General features: G+C 51.8%; 1 protein-coding gene across 1 annotated transcript in view; it reads left to right on the forward strand.

Moving 5' to 3' along the window:
• Positions 1-17,750, forward strand: part of Emilin2 (elastin microfibril interfacer 2) — a 42,511-nt gene extending 24,761 nt beyond the window's left edge. The window contains exons 3-8 of the mRNA XM_090353381.1: positions 111-286; positions 3,607-5,544; positions 13,926-14,291; positions 15,257-15,289; positions 15,699-15,827; positions 16,877-17,750. Of these exons, the coding sequence (XP_090209507.1) occupies positions 111-286; positions 3,607-5,544; positions 13,926-14,291; positions 15,257-15,289; positions 15,699-15,827; positions 16,877-17,214 (2,980 nt within the window). The 3' untranslated portion in view covers positions 17,215-17,750. The remainder of the gene's footprint in view (positions 1-110; positions 287-3,606; positions 5,545-13,925; positions 14,292-15,256; positions 15,290-15,698; positions 15,828-16,876) is intronic.
• Positions 17,751-19,005: the final 1,255 nt, after the last annotated feature.

A 19,005-nucleotide genomic window follows, 5' to 3' on the forward strand; every position in this document is an offset into this window, starting at 1 on the left:
CTGAGATGGGGAGGTGTGAGCAGTCCTGCTAGGTCAGCCTGGAGGGTCCCAAGAGGGCGGGATAGGTCCCTCACAACAGCCACTGAAGAGATCTGCCTTTCCATCCGCAGGTATCGGGTAAACTTCCGGCCCAGGTACGTCACCAGGTACAAGACAGTGACACATCTGGAGTGGAGGTGCTGCCCTGGCTTTAGAGGTGCAGACTGTCAAGAGGGTCCCAAGGATGCTGTGAGGACCCCCCACCCCACACCTGCACGACCCCGCAACAGCATGAAGAAAGCCACAGGTGACGTGGGCCCCAGGGGAATTTCCAGTGCTGCTCAAAGGGCAGGATTTACGATGTACAAAGTTGAATGAATATATTCTGTCAGCAGAAATTAATTTGCAACAGCCTTAGTCATGGGTGACACTTTGTTCTCACTAACTTGCTTCCTTAGGACATGAAAGTTCTTAAAAGTCTCGGGGGTGGGGGTGGGTGGAGTTTGGCCTAGTGGTCGAGTGCTTGCCTAGCATGCATGAAGACCCAGGTTCAATTCCTCAGTACCACATATACATTAAAAAAAAAAAATCCAAAATGGTGCTATGGCTCATAGCTATGGCTGTAGCCTTGAGAAAGCCCAAGGACAGTGCTCAGGCCCTGAGCTCAAGGCCCAGGACTGGCAAAAATAAATAAAAAATTTTTAGAAAATCACCAGGGGTGCTGGGTGCGGTGGCTCATTCCTGTAATCCTAGCTACTCAGGAGGCTGAGATCTGAGGATCTCGGTTCCAAGCCAGCCCCAGCACTGAAGTATGTGAGACTCCAATTAACCACTAGAAAACTGGAAGTAACTCCAGGGGTAGGGCGATAGCCTTGAGCTGAAGAGCTCAGGGACAACACCCAGGCCCAGAGTTGAAGACTACGACAGACAAAATCACCAGCGGCCGGTTGCTGGGCTCACATATAATCCTAGCCACTCAGGAAGCTGTGGTCCGAGGATCATGGTTTGAATCTAGCCTGGGCAGGAAAGTTTATGAGGCTCTTATCTACAACTAACCAGTGAAAATCCAGAAATGGAGGTGTGGCTGAAGTGGTGGAGCACCAGCTTTGAGTGAAAAAGCCAAGTTAGAGCATTATGCCCTGAGTTCAAGCCCCAGTACTGCACATGCACTCAGAGGTGAAAATCTGGCTGGGTTCACACTAGTGTACCCTTAAGCCTAGTGTCAGGTGTCAGGGCAAGGATTTTTTTTTTTTGCTTTTTACTTCAATTGGTAAGGTCTATAAATCTGAGTTTGTAGGAGTTAAAAATTGTCTTTAAAAATAGATAAAATCAAAGCATGGTAGGTTTTCCCATAATCATAGCATTTGGTAGGTAAAAGCTGGAAGATTTATGACTTGGAGGCCAGCTTGGGCTATAGAACGAAAACCTGTTTCATAAGACAGTAAATAAACGAATAAGTAAAAATTGAGTAAACAATTCATTTTCTTTCTCTTTGGAATGAGGTCTTCTCAAGGCTGAGCTGGAAGTTAGAAATCTCTTTCATGGTCATCTTGGCTTTAAAGCATGATATTAAGGAAAGTTTTTTTTTTTTTTTACAAATTTTCTCCATGTCCCCAGCAAGTCCACTATTGCTGTACTTGTCCTCTTCTGAAAATTTACAAAAAAAAACACAGTTTAGGTTTTCCTGTGAAATTAAATGCTTAAGTTGTCTTTGATTCTTATTTTCCCATGTGGCCTTTTCAGTTTTGAAAATGGAGTGCTTTACAATATCTGTAGTTTTTAAGTAGCTGGAGGCTCATACCTGTAATCCTAACTGCTTAGGAGGCGGAGAGCTGAGGATCATGGTTTGAGGCCAGCTGGGGCAGGAAAGTCTATGAGGTTCTTACTGCCAATTAACTACTGACAAAAAGCCAGAAGTGGAGCCCTGGCTCAGGTGATAGAGTTAGCACTCTTGAGCAAAAAAGCTTAGGATATCCTAAGTTCAAGCTCTAGGAGACACACACACACACACACACACAGAGTTTAACTGTTAGATGATCATATCATTTGAATAATTGTTAGATAACAGAGACTTGTGTTCTAATTGTAAAAACTTTAATTTTCCAAGGCTGCCTGCCTATGTTCAATACATACATGGCCATTTGCTATCTGCATACGACATGCAATGATGACTTATCACTATGAAATTATCACTCTCATCAGCCAACCAAGCCGTATTAGATTCCAGAACTTTCTCTTCTAATTGGAAATTTCCATTTCGCCCAGCTCCTGGTCAGCCCTCTTGTTTTTGTGAGTCTAACTCCAATTCCAGGTGTGAAAATCATGTGGCATTCATTACAAAACAATGAAAACTCTGAACATGAAACTGGGGGATTCTTTTCCTTTTATAGACTGTTGATCTTTGCTAACACTTGTTAAAGAATTTACCACTGCCTGAGTGGGACTGAGCATGAGTCTGCGGCAGGTTCTGTTCTGGGTTCCTGCAGGAGGACACAGTGCTCTGAGCCCCTCAGGTTAGGGCTGCACCGACTCTGGAGATTTGGGATTTCTGTGATGTGGAACGTGTGAGAAGAGATGCCTTGGGTCCTGATTGTTTACCTAATTTTAAACATCTAGTAATTTTAAGTCATCTAGTCTTCAAAGAATTAGTGGGTAAATGGTGACTCCTCCTTTGTCTTCCCATAGGCTGGCAAGTACTGTAAACTTTTTTCCAGTGCTGAGGATTGAACCCAGGCCCTTCACACATGCTAGGCAGCAGTAAACCCACCCACAGCCCCTTCCCAGATGTCGTGGGATGATTGTCAGATACGTTTTGATATTTCTGAAAACAGTTGTTCCTTAGCTTCAGAGTTCTGGATTAGAATGGTTTTTTTTCAGATAGCCAGTTTCAGGGATCTGGGGAGCTGGGCCTCGGTGCTTGCTGGGCAAGTGCTCTACTGCTTGAGCAATACCCACAGCCTTTTTGTATTTTCTATTAGAGACATGGTGTGTCTACCTTTGCCTGAGCAGGCCTCAAACTTAGATGAGACTATAGGCATGAACCACTATGTCCAACTTGACAGTTGTGTTGTGGCTAGTTGTGGGGCTTGACCTCTGGGCCTGAGTGCTGTCCCTGAGCTCTTCAGCTGTAAGCTAGCACACTACCACTTTAAGCCACAGCACCACTTCTGGAAAAATAAGATACTCGAGGGTGTGTGTGGGGGGATTGTTTTGCAGGTTGCTACAAATAACCGGCAGGCATGGGTAGATCTTGAGTGGCCTCGTGGAGGTTTGGAGCAGGCGGTTCACAAGTGGCTTGTGGCTGCCCGTGTTACGTAGGCCTGATACGGTAGATAATGACTGTGTTCCTTAGGGAGATGACACCATGCACCTGTGAACGTCCTCGGAACAATAATGGGGCCGTTTCTGTACGAGGGTAGATTAGGGTTCACAGATGTTCATTCACTTGCCTGAGGGAACTCAGGAATGGCAGAACCCAGAACCAGCTCGGGCCTCTTGGACGGCACCCCCAGCCGGGCAGGCCTGGAGGGAGGGTTTGGGTATGTTCTGCAGGCGTCCTGTTGCTGGTCTTTGCAGAAGTCAGCCAAAGGTGGCAAATGATAAACCAGGGCCATTTTCTTCTTACAGATACTGAACCAAGTGAGGTCTCACGGCCTAAGCAGACCTTGTCCCCAACTCGTGCAGCAGAGCCGAGCCACGCAGGGGATCCGAAACAGGGGCCACAGGCTCTCCAGGAGCAGAAAATTCAAGTGCTGGAGGAGAAAGTTCTCCGCCTCACCCGCATGGTGGTGGACCTCCAATCCTCCATGGCTGGAGTGAACGAGAACCTCAGACACATCACCCAGGACGAGGCCAGCAAGATGCTGGCTCCAGGGCCCAGCCAGCCGCCCCCCCAGCCAACCCCAGACAGTGACATCGCTGCAGACACGGCTGCCATCCATCCTCCCGGCCTCGTGCACACCAAGGAGTCGGGCATGAAGGACATCAAGTCTGAACTGGCCGAAGTGAAAGACACGCTGAAGACCAAGAGCGACAAGCTGGAAGAGCTGGACGGGAAGGTGAAGGGCTACGAAGGGCAGCTCCGACAGCTGCAGGAGGCAGCTCAGGGCCCCACGGTGACCATGACGACCACTGAGCTGTACAGAGCCTACGTGGACAGCAAGATGGACGCGCTGAGAGAGGAGCTCATGGAAGGGATGGACAGGAAGCTGGCTGACCTGAAGAACACGTGCGAGTACAAGCTGGTGGGCCTGCAGCAGCAGTGTGAGGACTACGGAAGCAGCTACTTGGGGGTGATGGAGGTGATCGGGGAGAAGGAGAGCAGCCTGAGAAAGGACATCAGCGACCTCCGAGCCCGGCTGCAGGAGTCTTCTGCCCGGCCGGGTTGCTGCGGCGGTGGAGGCGGCGGTGGCGGTGGCGGCGGGGTGGACGGTGACTTCGGCCAACAGATGAAGACGCTGGACCAGAAGATCGAGAGGGTGGCGGAAGCCACCAGAATGTTGAATGGACGACTGGACAACGAGTTTGACGGCCTGGCGGCTGCAGAGACAAACATGGACTTCGAGGCGAGATGGAGTGAACTGGACGCCAGGCTCAATGTGACGGAGAAGAACGCCGAGGAGCATTGCTTCTACGTGGAGGAAACCCTTCGGAGGGCCCTCAGCAGCCAGGCCAACGAGCTGCGGCAGCTTGTGGAGGAGAAGATCCGCTCTCTGGAGGCCCGTCTGGGCAGCGTTCTCCAGGTGCCCAGTGGTTCCAAGGCGGAGCCCACGGCCCCAGCACCAGCCCGGCCCGGGGCGTCCATGACGGGGAGCCAGGAGGTGCTGATGGAGCTGAACCACCTCAAGGTCAAAGTGCAAGTGGTGGAGGACTTGTGCCTCCAGAGCTCCCAGGGAGGCCCTCATAAGATGGAGGGCCCTTTGCCACCCGGAGCTCACCACACAGGGGACATCCTGAGCCTCTTGGGAGCCCTGAATGCCACCATGCAGAGGAGATTCCAAGAAACCGAGCAGAGCATCCTGAAGCTTCAAGAGGACTTCAGTTTTCTCTTGTTGCAATTGAATCACACCGAGATCGGTGTGACCCAGCTCGAGAATGGAATGAAGAATGGTCAGGCAGGGGGAAATGGCGAGGCAGGGGGGTTTTCCAAAGGGGGTGAGCCAGATGGGACCCTCCTGTCTGCTCAGGCCCCCGTGGCTCAGTGCTGTGGGCAGCTAGAGGACAGGTGGGAACAGTGGCAGGGGTGGGTGTTGACGGAGCTGGACACGTGTAAGGAACACACGCATGGGGCGCAGAGGGAGGTGTCAGAGGTGGAGAGCAGGGTGTCCCAAATGGAGAAGATGTGTAGCCAGCTGGACGCCGTCTCGGGGAGTCTGCAGAAGATCAAGGAGGGCCTGAACAAGCATGTCAGCAGCCTGTGGGCCTGCGTCAGGCAGATGAATGGGACACTCAAGTCCCATTCCCGGGACATCTCCGGCCTGAAGAACTCAGTGCAGCAGTTCTACACCCACGTGTTCCAGATTTCCACTGACCTGCAAGACCTGGTCAAATTCCAGCCATCGGCAAGTAAGTTCTACCCGACAGTTCCTTTTTTTTTTTGTGGGTCATGGGGCTTGAACTCAGCCTGAGCATTGCCCCTGAGCTCTTCAGCTCAAGGATACCGCCCTACCCTTGATCCAAGCCCCACTTTCCCCCGTTTTTCCCCCTAGAGGTTAATTGGAGATAAGAATCTCGGGTCCTTTTATGCCCAGACTGCTTTGAACCATGATCCCCAGATCTCAGCCTCCTGAACAGCTAGGATTATAGGCATGAGCCACTGCACCCGGCTTGACAGTCTAATGTTTTTTAAAGTATAATGTAGGGCCAGGAGTTTGGCCTAGTGGTAGAGTGCTTGCCTAGCATGCACAAAGATCCCGGTTTGATTCCTCCGTACCACACACAAAGTCAGAAGTGGTGCTGTGACTCAAGTGGCAGAGCTCTAGTCTTGAGCAAAAAGTGTCCAAGGACAGTGCCCAGGCCTGAGTGCCCTGAGTTTGAGCCCCAGGACTGGCAAAAAAAAAGTTCTTGGGAAAGGTTTCATGCAGAGAGGTTATAATTTTATAGGTCAGGTAATGAGCTCCAATTGTTTTTTGCTTGTCATGGATCTTGATCTCAGGGCCTGGGTACTGTCTTTGGGCTTTCTCAAGCCTAGAGCTCTATCATTTGAGCCACAGCACCACTTCGATCTTTCTCTGTGTATGTGGTACTGAGAACTTCAACGTAGGTGTTAGTGCATGCTAGGCAAGCATTCTACCATTAGGGCAATATCATCCCTTCATTTTGTGGTACTGGGGCTGGTTGAACTGGAGGCCTTGAACTTGTTAGCAGATGCTTTCATCATTTGAGCCTGTGGGCATTTGTGTGCACAGACACAAAATCAGTTAACATACAAAAAAATAAAATCTGGGCACAGGTGACTCACATCTGTAATTCTAGCTACTCAGCAGGCTGAGATGTGAGGATCACAGGTTCACAGACAGCTTGAGCATGGAAGTACATGAGACTCTTACCTCCAGTTAACAAGTAGCAAACTGGAAGTGGTGCTATGGTTCAAGAGGTGGGGCGATAGCCTTGAACTGAAGAGCTCAGGGACAACACCGAGGTGTAGAGTTCAAGCTTCACGACTACTGGCCAAAAAAGAAGTAAATCTGGTCCTTCAGGGCAGATAGATAATGAGAAATATTGTTACTGAAAGCTGCACATAGGTTGGATGGTGGAGAGCTGGCATTTATGGTATCACAACTTGGGGGATATTGGTTACTTTGGGTACTTGAGGAGTCCTCTGAATGCTTACCATTCACCCAGCACAAAACATTTCGTGCTTGCCTAGCATGCACAAAGACCCGGGTTCGATTCCTTGGTACCACATTCATAGAAAAAGCCAGAAATGGTGCTGGGGCTTCAGTGGCAGAGTGCTAGCCTTGAGCAAAAAGCCAAAGGATAGTGCTCAGGCCCTGAGTTCAAGCCTTAGGACTCTCAAAAAAAGGGGGGGGGAGCATAACATTTATTGAGCACCTGCATAGCCATAGCTTGGGAGGCCATGACACACTCAGGGGACAGCACAGCATTCTCCAGGGGAGAGGTGCATATTCCAGGGCAAGGAGCGTGGCCTAGTGGTAGAGTGCTTGCCTAGCATGCACGAAGACCTGGATTCTATTCTATTTTGTACTACATACACAAGAAGAAGCTGGAAGAGGTACTGTGGCTCAGGGGGGAGAGCTCTAGCCTTGAGAAAGATCAAGGACAGTGCTCAGGCCTTGAGTTCAAGCCCAGGACTAGAAGAAAATGTGGATCCCACAGGTGGTAGTGGTGGAGTTGGGGTGAGAGCTCAGGCCAGGATGTATTCAAGATCCTTGTCTTGCCCTAGGTGGATTTGTCTCCCATAGCTGGGCACAGATACCTGCGGCCTGCCAGGGCTTATGGGGGACCAGCTGTGTGCTGGGAAGAAGCCAGGCTCTGAGCTTCCCTCCTGGCTTCCTTATGTCCCCCTCTGCAGCTCTGCCACTTTTCCTGACTTATCTCTGGGCAACACAGGCTAATCACATGAAGATGGGATTTTGTGGTTGGTGAACATGAGGAACGTTGGGTCCCAGTGGAAGGATTGGCTAAAGCAGGGTAGATGGCCGAGACTTGACCCAGCAAGGAGGGACACAGAACCCGGTCCTGACCCTTCAGGGGAATGCAGGGCAGGGTGAGGCCCTGGGCCTTGTCCCCAGAAGCTGCTGCTCACTGGGCAGCTGGTTGCCCAGGCCAAGCAGGGTCAGGGCCCTCAGGACAGCGTCCTGCACTGCACATGGCTTGTCTATCCAAGCCTGGGCCATTCAGCCTGCAATGCCTGGAATGTGGAGGAAAGGCCAGGAGCCCTGAGTGCATGACAGTTGTCCCTTGTGGTGACAATGCTGTCTGGACTCTGCTTTATAACAGAGCCCAGATAATTCCAGTTGATTTCAACAGCATAGGCGGTGTGGGAAGATGTGTCTTTGACAGGTCTGTGCAGTGGGGCTTGGAGGTGGGCGCCTTGTCAAGAATGCATAGCCAGAAGTGTGGACTAACGGCAGCATGTTTGCAGGAAGACCTGGGCTCCATTCCTCAGTACCATATACACAGAAAAAGCTAAAAGTAGTACTGTGGCTCAAGTGGTAGAGCTCTAGCCTTGATAAAGCTGAAGGACAGTGCCCAGGCCCTGAGTTCAAGCCCCAGGACTGGCAAAAAAAAAAAAAAAAGCCCTTACCAGGCACCCGTGGCTCACACCTATAATTCTATGTACTTCAGGAGGCTGAAGTCTGAGGATTGCAGTTCAAAGCTAGCCTGGCCAGGAAAGTCCATGAGACTCTCCAATTAGCCTCCAGAAAATGGGAAGTGGCGCTGTGGTTCAAGTGGTAGAGTGCTAGCCTTGAGCTGAAGAACTCTGGGCCTCGGTGCTGTTCCTGAGCTCAACCCCAGGACTGATTAAAAAAAACAAAAACTCAGCCCTTTGGGGCTACATGCATTGTGGTGATGGGAGACTGGGTGAACTTGGCTTCTCTTTTCATTGCAAATTGAGTCTTCTGCAGACTCAGAGCACCCAGGCCAGGGAGAAATGGAAGCTGGGCACCTCAGCTCCACGGGGACGTATACAGGGACGAGTTCAAAGGCAACCACCTGTGTGCAGAGCTCTGAAGGGTGGAGATGAGCTGCTGTGACCCTGATGGAAAGGGATGTGCAGGCCCGTGGAGGGGCGGGCTGGTCTATGGAAGGACATTAGCAGCCCAAGGGGGATTGCTTTCCACTCAACGATCCTCACAATGAAATCAGGACACTGAATCTAACTGTCGCCATCATGGCCGTATGTGGATGATAGGGAGCTGGGTTCAATGCCACCTTGTCATGGTAGGGGCCAAGAAGATCCACTTCCTCATGATGGGCCTGCCTGGATTCCTAGAGGCAGGGGTGGGGCCTATGCTTGAACACTCGAAGATTGTTTAGTTTCCTCTGGCCCTGTGTAGGTCACAGCTGACCATTATACCATGACTTGTGTTTTGTGTCTCCTGGTTATCATGGAGTCCCGTGTCATGGCTCAGTTGTTTTTTTGAGCTGGTCCTGGGACTTGAACTCAGGGCCTGAGCCCTGCCCTTGGGCTTTTTTCTCAAGGCGAACACACTGCTACTTGAGCCATAGCACCACTTCCAGCCTTTCTATATATGGGGTACCAAGGAATTGAACCTGGGTCTTCATGCATGCTAGGCAAGCACTCTACCACTAGACCAAACTCCCAGCCCCATGGCTCAGTTGTCTAGCCGTGTTGTGTATGAGGGACTGCAGGTCTTCGTGGCAACAGTCCAGCTGCAGTTGCTGGCTCTCCAATGAGGACTCCTAAAATGAAACTTTCACAATGTGGCTTCTCACGACTGAATTCCTCTACAAGGGTGCCCCACTTATGCGGTAGGGCTTAGGGGTGTGCTTAAGCTTTATCTACCACTGTGCATGACTTGGAGGACTTGTAGAAGGAACCCATTCCCCCATCTGTGCTGTGCTTTTAGGGATGAGCAGGGATTACAGGCCCTAAGAAGTTAATGCTGAGAGTTGGGTGGGGTTCCGAGAGCAGGAGAGGGCACCAGTGGGAAGTCTGGATCCTTTTGCTCTGTAGCACTCCAAAGCTTCAGATTTGCGGCATTAGCCAGGGCGGGGATGGCTGGCCCAGCCCCTCCCACATGCCCTGCTCTGTCCTCAGTCTGGGGCCTCCTCCCAGCTTGGTACTCCCATGAAGTCAGGCCTGGAGGGTGGCTGCCAGCCCGGAGGGGAAGCAGAAGCTGCTGAGTGCCTTCAAGCAGAGCCTGCAGCCCAGACCTGGCCTCCACAGTGGGCCAGCTGCACAAGGGTGGCTGATGGTGTCAGCAGAGAAGGGGCAGTACGGTGGGGAGGAAGACCCAGGGTTAAGGGGGAGGGTGTGAGCGGTGGTGGTGGTGCTCAATCCACGGCCTGGTCACAAGGCTGAGGGATTCAAGGCTCCGTGTACAGGGGGTCTCCCTTGGGAGGAATTTCAGGAATTGTGATTCTTGAAATCAGATGCGAATGGTGGGCGTGTGTTGAGGCAGGCCTGGAACTCAGGTCCTGGGCATGAGCTTTTGTGCTAGCCTCAGCCACTTGAGCCACAGTCCGGCTTGGTTAGAGGGAGCTGTGTCAAATCTCAGCCTCCTCAGTAGGTAGGGTGACAGGAGGAGCATGTAGCTTTCGACTCCAAGGGAGCCTAGTTTTGAAAAAATGAAGCTTCTAACTCCAGGTCCATGTTTCATTTGTTCAACATGTGTCTCCTGCACTATGTGGGTACCTCGGCCTTCATAATCGGGGGACAATGGACACTAAAGATCTGGTCACGTCAGGAAACAAAAGCCAAAGAGAAGTAGAGGCAGGAGTATTTTTCTCTATCACTTTCCAATTTTTAAGTTGTAGGAAGGGCTTTATTTCGTATGTTGATTAGCACAAGGCATCGTGCTCTGTCCCAGCCCGCTCCAGGCACCTGACTGCATTCTGCTTCCACAGACCACGTGAGCGTCCTACTCATTACCTCGTCGAAAGGAGTCCCTTGTGGGACTTTTCCCCACATGTATGGTCATTGCAGACTTCCTGACTCAGCCTGCAGAGCTGACCGACCGCGGGAAGACACCAGCGGAAAGGCTGTGTGGAATGACATTTGAGTGAAGCCCAGTGGGGAAGGTCCTGGGGAGATGGTGAAAGCCCCTTGAAGCAGGGATGAATCTGCCCTTTGGAAAAAATGTTGGAGCAAGGAAGCCCGAATCAGGCTAGCAGAACGCTGAGCATCCCCCTTTTTTTCATTAACTTTTTCAACGACCTCAGCCTCCTGAGGACCCAGGAACACAGGCAGAGCCCGCGGCACGTGGCTATCCTCTTGGAGTTTTGAGCTCAAATCAGTGGGATACGGTATACTGTTGGGAACTTGCTTTCACCCTTGCTGAGTGATGCACCTTATGTTCTGGTTTTCTTTTACCTAGGGTCTTGAGTTGGTGCCCAAGTCAGTGTGGAACCATCCTCAGCTTTTGCTGGGCTAAGGGCCTAGATGATTTTTAACTTGTTGCTTAGTGCTCTACCGTTTTGGACAGCTTATGCCGGGTCTCACCTGACCCTGTGATGGATGCTGAATCAGGGCTTTTTCTGTAAACGGGGGCACGGGGCATACTGACCACAATGCTGTCCTGTTTCCTATGGTCTGGATGAAGTGAAAAGCCCGCATGCACAAGTACTTTCAACAGCCTGCGGAGACAGGGGTCCTCATGCCCCAGTTCCACCAATCCATTGTGGCCCCACGCCCTCCAGGCAGTGAGTCAGCTGAGATGCAGAGAACCTCGGGGACACCACCCCACGTGACAGGAATGCAGCTGTGCACGTCACACTTCCGAGTATGGACAGCCTTGCTAGACCCGGGATAACTTACACACCCTTTTTCCTCGGACTTGGCTTGAATTCAGGGCCTCACCTTCTTCCTTGGCTTTGTGCTGGTTGGAGAGGAATTTCTTGGATTCAACACAGCTGGCTTTGAACCACAATTGCAGCCTTCTGGGTAGCGAGGATTATGAGTGTCTTTCTTTCCATGGCAGTGTTTTAACTTTGTGCATGTATCCCAGTAATGAAGCTTAAATTGCTTCCCAGTTTAGAACCCAGACTGTTTGTCCTGTCATGCAGATCCAGGAGGGCTTCATCCTGGTGGTGTTTGAATGGGTGCGAGAACACTGAGCCACAGCAGCTTTGGGGGAGCCTGGAGGTGGTGCATCTAAGTGTCAAGAGATTTGATCCAGAAAGTGTTGACAAAGGAGAAAGAGCTGATTTGGGGGAGGTACAGAATGACACCGCGAGCCTGCATGGAGAAGGGGCCTGTGCTTTGCCAACTGCACTTTGTCCAGGCCATAGGATGGGGGAAGGAGAGGACAAGTATTTGCAAATTTGGGCCGGGGCAGGCAAGGCACAGAGGAAAGAAGGCTGGTGCAAAATGCTTTTCTTGGCGTCCACGTTGCTCAGGCTCGCTGTGGACTCCTGGGCCCCAGGATCCTCCTGCCTCAGCTTCTAAAGTCTCTCACTGAAGGAATGCCTGGCCAGCAAGCAGCGGCTGTCATCCTGGTGTTTGAAATCCAGGGTGCCTCTCACTTAGCTATGCCCTAGCCAGCAAGTTCATTACCTTAGTCTTAGCTCACATCAGGTGAGCTTGACTCATTTACCTGGGAGGCAGTGATTTCATGACTGTGCAGGTTGAAGGAGTGTTGTGTATTTGACCACAGCTGCAAGTGAGGCTGCAACTGAGCAATGAATGTCCTCTCCACTGTAGCTGAGATCCCATGTCTGAATTACTATGTATGACCTTATTCCAGTGCTGGGGATTGAACTCATAGCCCTGTGTATGCTAGGCAACTACAAGACTGAGTTACCTCCCAGATGACCCAAACTCTAAAACATACGACTGGAGGGACAGCCTCAGGGCCAGGTGGCCATGGGCTCTCTGTGGCCTCCCTATCCAGGGTGAGATGCTGTGTCGGTGAGGGTTGTGGCACTTCCCTCTCCTTAGTCCTACCACGGCATTAAGGCATAGGCATGTATAACCACCATATACTGTTTAGTGCCTAGTGCTTTCTTGGGTTTGGTTGAACAGATGGCCCTCTACCACTTGAGCCATACCTCAAGCTAGTTTTTGCTGCCCAACTGAATAGTCTCATGGACTTTTCTGCCTAGGTTGGTTTTGTAACAACCTTCTACTTAGCCTCTTGGATAGGAGGAGTACAGGTGTCTATTTTTGCCAACTCTGGGGCTTGAACTCAGGGCCTGAGCACTGTCCTTGGGCTTTCACAGCATTCCATTTTAGGAATGAAGCCGTCTATTGCTAAGGGTTCTGAAATAAGATTCAGTCTGTTACACAGCCCAGGATGGCACTGTGGTACTAGGATACTAGAACCACAGCATGCCACACCACATCTGGCTTCTGTATCTGGAACGGAATCAACCATTTTTAGAATTCAGAAACTCTAATTTTTCTGTAGTTTCATGAAGCACTGGCTCTGGGGTTGAGGGGCAATGTGTATTTGATCTGCCACACTGACCTTCATGTATTCTAAAACAAACCTTGCCAGTGGGTCCTAATGCACTCATGTTGGCCACTCAAAACCTGACAGCTGTGGACAGCGGGCATTGCAGGTACCAGGCTGGTCGAGTTGGTGGCTAATTTTTACCTTAGCAAAGTGGTGTGTGGGCCACACTGAGTAGTAGTAGATGTCTCCTGCACTATCAGGAAGGGCCTGCACAGGGAAGGCTAGTTCCAGGAAGGCTTGCAGAGCAGGAACAGGCAATAACTTCCGGCTGAGTCACAGGGGCCACCTCAAAAGCCTAAGAACCTGGCACGGAGTTTCTCTTGGGAAGTCCCTGTGTGGGTAATGTGGAGGGTGTGGACAGGGCAGGCGTGTTCTAGACATGGCACCAGCAACTGCTCATCTACGGTGTAGATGTCCAGTGACATCAGGAAACCAAGTACTGGAGGCAGGAGGAGGCCTGGCTCAGTGGCCTCCTCAGCTGCCTCAAGCACCCAGGGCAGTGTGACCACGGGCCTCGGGGCCATCAACTGCTGTCCATAAAGCAATGAATTTGGTATTTCTTTTCCCCATGTGGTAGTACAAGCCTGTAATCTCAAGTATGCAAGAAAGTGAGTTCAAGGACAGACTGGGCTTCATTGTGAGACCCTGGCTCAAGACCAGACTGGAGTTGGCTGTCCCCCAGTTGTGATGCTGCTGCTTAAGTCTTGGTGGAAACAATGCCCACGTCCCTCTGTGGACGCTAATAAGAGACACCAGCACAGCCCTTTGGACAAGGAACCAGACTCAACAGTGGCCTGGCGACCTATTAACCCCGTGCTGCTTTCTGCTTTCCCTGTTTAGCGGAGGAGCCATCGGAAGCTCCCCAGTCTCCAGCTGAGAAGGCCCCACTGGTGCCCACAGGACCCTCCACGGAGGAGGTCCCCACTGAACCACCCCAGCCCAGGCCGCCGTCCCCCGAGGACCCTGCACTCCCTCCTCACGTGGGCCAGCGGCCCGTGCTGCCCCGGAGACCGCTGCAGCCGCTGCCCCCTCTGGCCCGGCCCGGCCTGCCAGGGCTCTCCTCCTTGCCTGGGGTCATCATGGAGACTGGAGAGGCTGGGCCTCCAGGGAGGATGGGTGTGTCAGGCAGGGGCCTGCCCCACGGCGTGGACGGCCAGACAGGCCAGGCTGCCATTCCCAGTGCTGAGGGCTACGCAGGAGCACCAGGTGAGCCCAGGAGACCCACACTGAGTGTGCTTTGGGGTACTGCTGCCTTCTGTGGGGCAAGTTGAGAAAGGCAGCTAACAAGGAGCGCAGGGCCAGGAGAGAGATGGGGGCACCCGAGACACAGAGATTGCCTCCGGGCTGGACGCAGAGCTATAGTGGAGCCTCGAAGGAGGGCAGTGACAGCTACCCAGAGTCCCAAGTCTCACTGGCTGCAGCTTCCCAGTGAGGTCAGGGACTGTGCTCGCATAGTAAGTGCTCTACAGGGACTGTGGAATGTCAGCACCATTACTGTCACCCTCTGAGGACGGAGGTGGTATCGTCAGAGTAAAAGGGGAAGGGGGCCACATCTAACCACTTCCCGCACAGTGCTAGAGGCCTCTATTGCTTCTGTGACAGACAGGGAAGTGGGCCTCAGGGCTCAGCTGGAACCCTCTCAGGTGGACCTTCCTGGGCATGCTGTTGTGGCAGGGCCTCATCCTGACCAGCTGCACCTGTGCAGCACGGTCACTGAGGAGACAGCTGCTTTTCTTCTTGGCCACCCAAGCGGTAGCAATTACAGCCGGCTGCCTTTTCATTGGTGGTGGGGGGGGAAGTCTTGGGCACTGTCCTTGGGTTTTCTCAAGGTTAGTCCTCTTCCACTTGAGCCACAGCACCACTTCCAGCTTTTTCTGTGTATGTGGCACTGAGGAATCGAACCTGGATCTTCATGCCTGCTATTTGAGCACTTTACCACTCAGTCTTTCTGGCCCCACAGCTGTCTTTTCTAAATCAACAGCTCCTTGCTCTCAATGACCTTTTACCTACCCAGGAATAAGAAACAGGTTAACGGGGATACAGGAGAGGGGGGGGTTCAGTATGCCCTCCCCCCCTTTTTAGTAGGTCAGGGGACATGCTGCTTTCCACAGTGAAGAGATGAATATGGAAACGATTTGTTTAGGATCTTGACATTCCGCTGTCTGTTTCAGGTTACCCCAAGTCATCTGCTGCTGCATCTCCAGGTATGTCAGCTCCAGACACGGAGACATGTCTCTGTGGCCTATGGTCCCACTTGCCTCCCTTTTCTCTCTGATGGCTGCTTGGCTGGGCCTCTGTAGACAAGTTTCCCCTCCCACACTACCCCAGGTGTTCTCCCTATGAGAACACAAGAGCTGGGGGGTCCAGCTCTTAAGATTCACAGCAACACGCAGCTCCTAGCACAAGCCTCGCTGTGTACCTGGCACTGCCTTCCTCGCAGGCAGACATCTAGGCTCTCCCTGTGCACGGCCCTGCATTGCCAGGCCAGTTCCCCAGCTGTCCTCACTGTTGATTTGACCCGGGAGCCCTCTGGCCCTTGAGTGGGAGGCATGGTTTGTGTCTAGGTATGCCCTGCCGCCATCTCTGCCCCAACATTCGACATCTCTGTCCCAGGGGTTCCGGCGCCTTCCCTGGTGTCCTTCTCAGCTGGACTTACCCAGAAGCCTTTCTTCAGTGACGGGGGTGTCGTCCTCTTTAACAAGGTGCTAGTCAATGACGGGGATGTTTACAACCCCAGCACCGGTGAGTAGTGGGAGGGACTCTGCTGTGGTCTCTGCCATCCCTGTATGTGAGGCCTGCGGGGTGGGAGCTCAAGGGCAGCCACGTTTTCTAGCTATGACATCAGGACACTCCCCAGGCCTCGGCAGTCTCCAGTGGAATGCTGATTATTTGTTAAAGAGGCGTGGGTCTGTCTTCATCCCTGTACACGGGGAGAGGCCCTTCTACACTGGCCCAATGACTCACCATAGGGCTGTTCCTAAAGGCAGGTGGCCTTTAGATGAGCCGCCCTCATCCTGGCCTGGTTGCCATCTAGCTAAATGCCCTGGTTCCCAAGGCAGTGATCCTGAAATGCGAAATGCCACCTCACAACTTGGAAGTCATTCCTGAACGCAGGGAAGCTGGCTTCCTCCTGGCCCTCCTCAGCCGCCGTGGCTTTGGAGCTGATCTTTACAAGCACACTCGTAATCTGCATCTCCTCCCTCCTTTGCACCACTTGTCTCCTCTAAGCAGGTACGTGCCCGGTGAAGCCATGCCCAGCACTGGTCCCCCCTCTCCTTAAAACTGCTCATGAAGACAGGGCTGGGGTGGCCTGACCACTGCAAGCCCTTAGACCACCATTAACAGGTGGCAAACCTCTTGTCCCGTTGTTCCTCTCTGGACATCGGCTCACTTGAGCAAACACATCTATTCTCATGGCTGCTCTGCAAATGGTACAGTTTAGAAATCTCCTAGTCCTTCACTAGGAAAGCTAGGGTATCCTGGAGATAAAACTTCAGAGGCAGCCTCTCAGTGGGTTGGTGGCAAGGGTGCTGTGCTCATAGAAGACACCTACAGGCATTTCTTTCCCACCACGCCTGGCTAAGCCTTGGTCCCAAGTTTTCTTGCAGCACGGGGCAAAGCCAGGGGTGGCCTCACAGCTGCTGCAGCTCCACCATCTGCACCACTTGCTCACTCTTCCACACTACACGCAGCAAACAATGCACTGTGTAAGGAGTGAGTCAGTGGCAGTGCAGGATAGAGCCGCCCTGCCCCTGTAGGGGTGCTGACTTGTCATCCTGTCTGCTTCCTAGGAATCTTCACAGCTCCCTATGACGGGCGCTACCTGATCACGGCCACCCTCACCCCTGAGAGAGACACCTATGTGGAAGCCGTGCTGTCTGTCTCCAATGCCAGCGTGGCCCAGCTGCACACTGCAGGGTACAGGAGAGAGTTCCTGGAGTACCACCGTCCCCCCGGAGCTGTGCACACTTGTGGGGGCCCGGGAGCCTTCCACCTCATTGTGCACTTGAAAGCAGGCGATGGAGTCAACATTGTGGTGACTGGGGGCAGGTTGGCTCACACAGACTTTGACGAAATGTACTCTACCTTCAGTGGGGTTTTCTTATATCCTTTCCTGGCCCACCTCTAGGGGGATGGCAAGAGGGGAGGGTGGGTTGTAAAAACTGCAAAGCTTTAATATATTCAATTTATGTTTGTAAATGGAGCACTGGTCGAGTTTTCTACATCCACCACTCCACCCCCCAGGAGGAAGGCCTGACCCTCTAGTCTCATGTGGTTTATATGGCCACTTAAGCTGGACAACAGAAAGACTTGGAAAGCCCTCTTGCTGCAGCCTGTAGGCCTGTTCCGCTCCGCTCCTCCCTCGCACCTCCCTGGCCTTCTGTTCTACATGAGGTTCTGGGCTGGGCCTACCTGGTGCTGCCATGGAGACTCATGCTTTGCTGAAGGACTGTGTCCTGCCGCTGCTGGAGAGAAGAGCAGGTGGGATGCCATCACTCCTAACTGGTTTTCACTGGAAAGCAACACTGTAGCCAACTGCCTCTTTACACTGACTGCATGCAGGAGAAAGTTTAAACACTGAAGTGCTATTGTGGCCCATGCCACTGCCCTGGGACCCTGAGCTTTCAGCTTGGGCTGTCTGTGCCCAACTTACAGTTTTTGCCTGGAACTCATCAAGGGTGACACACCAGAGACTGAACTCCTTAAATGACATGTGCTATTTAAGTGCAAAGACGGGGAGTATCAATAAAGACAAACCACTTTGTTACTTCTGGTGCCCTGTGAGTCTAAGTTATTGCTAACATGTAAACTGGAGAACCAAAATCTCAAGCAATAAAACCACTGTCTATCAGTATTCACGGTATATATACTTACTTGGGTTTTGCTTCTGGCTTAAGAAGACCAGATGTGCTAAGAGGCCAGCTGCCCTACCCCAATTCCACAGCTGCAGAATGTGCTCCTCCACAGGAGGCCTGCGATTTTATCAGAGGTCTGGTCTGCTAATGAGACCAAATCCTCATTGTTCCACTAGGATTCACTGGCAGATACAGCTTAATAAACTGTGGTTACTAAGCAACAAGAAGCTCAACATAAAACATGGCTGGCTGAAAGCTGAGATAAGCTGAGAAGACAGGCGCCTCCCCAGAGCCTGCATGCTTCATCTTAGGAGGCCCAGAGGCATTGACACAGGATAGCTTTTGCTAATAAGGTGAGAAAATGGTCAGGCAACTTCTCTAGGACCCTAGGGAAAGGTATAGATGGGAGAAAGAGCTCTCTTTCTCTTCTTTGGCCATTATCTGGCTGCTAGAAGAGGCTCTCAGGTTAAGAAACAAGTTGTTTTTATAGCCTCTCTGAAAAGAAAACTTCGGAGTGGCCAGGAACTACTGTAGCATTCCCAATCAACCCCGTCTGGGGAGAAGCAAGCAAAAACTCACAAGTGTGCCGGGTGTGATGGAGAGCAGGAGAATTCTAAGTATGATGCCAGCTGGGGCTTCATGGAGACCCATCTAAAGTTTGCTGTTATACTTTAAAATCTGGACCACTGTTCAGGAAGAGAACACTGCTGTCAGGACTGGTTTCTAGAGCTGGAGAAGTGGCCAAGGTAGTCATCCGAGTCCTCAGCTGTTCTAGAAATGACTCATGGAAAAAAAGGCAAGCACAGTGATTTCAGGAAAACCCAGTTAGCACATACATGTGGCTCTCACCCTTTTTTTCCACACTTAAAAAGTGCCTTTTTAGGCAAATGTTCTGTGGCTGGAACTGCAAGGAGTAGACAGAAAGCTACTTACAGACTAGTCTCCTGAATACCACAAATACATCCTGGTCCTCCTCTCAGGGCATCTTGTTTCTGTATCCAACAAAGGCGAAACACTAAGATTGGTGAGAGCCAGATCCTGTGTTCACTACAAGATAAAATGAG

The sequence above is a fragment of the Megascapheus bottae genome, chromosome 19, assembly GCF_031878675.1.
Source record: "Megascapheus bottae isolate mThoBot1 chromosome 19, mThoBot2.hap1, whole genome shotgun sequence".
NCBI classification, from domain to species: Eukaryota; Metazoa; Chordata; class Mammalia; order Rodentia; family Geomyidae; genus Megascapheus; species Megascapheus bottae.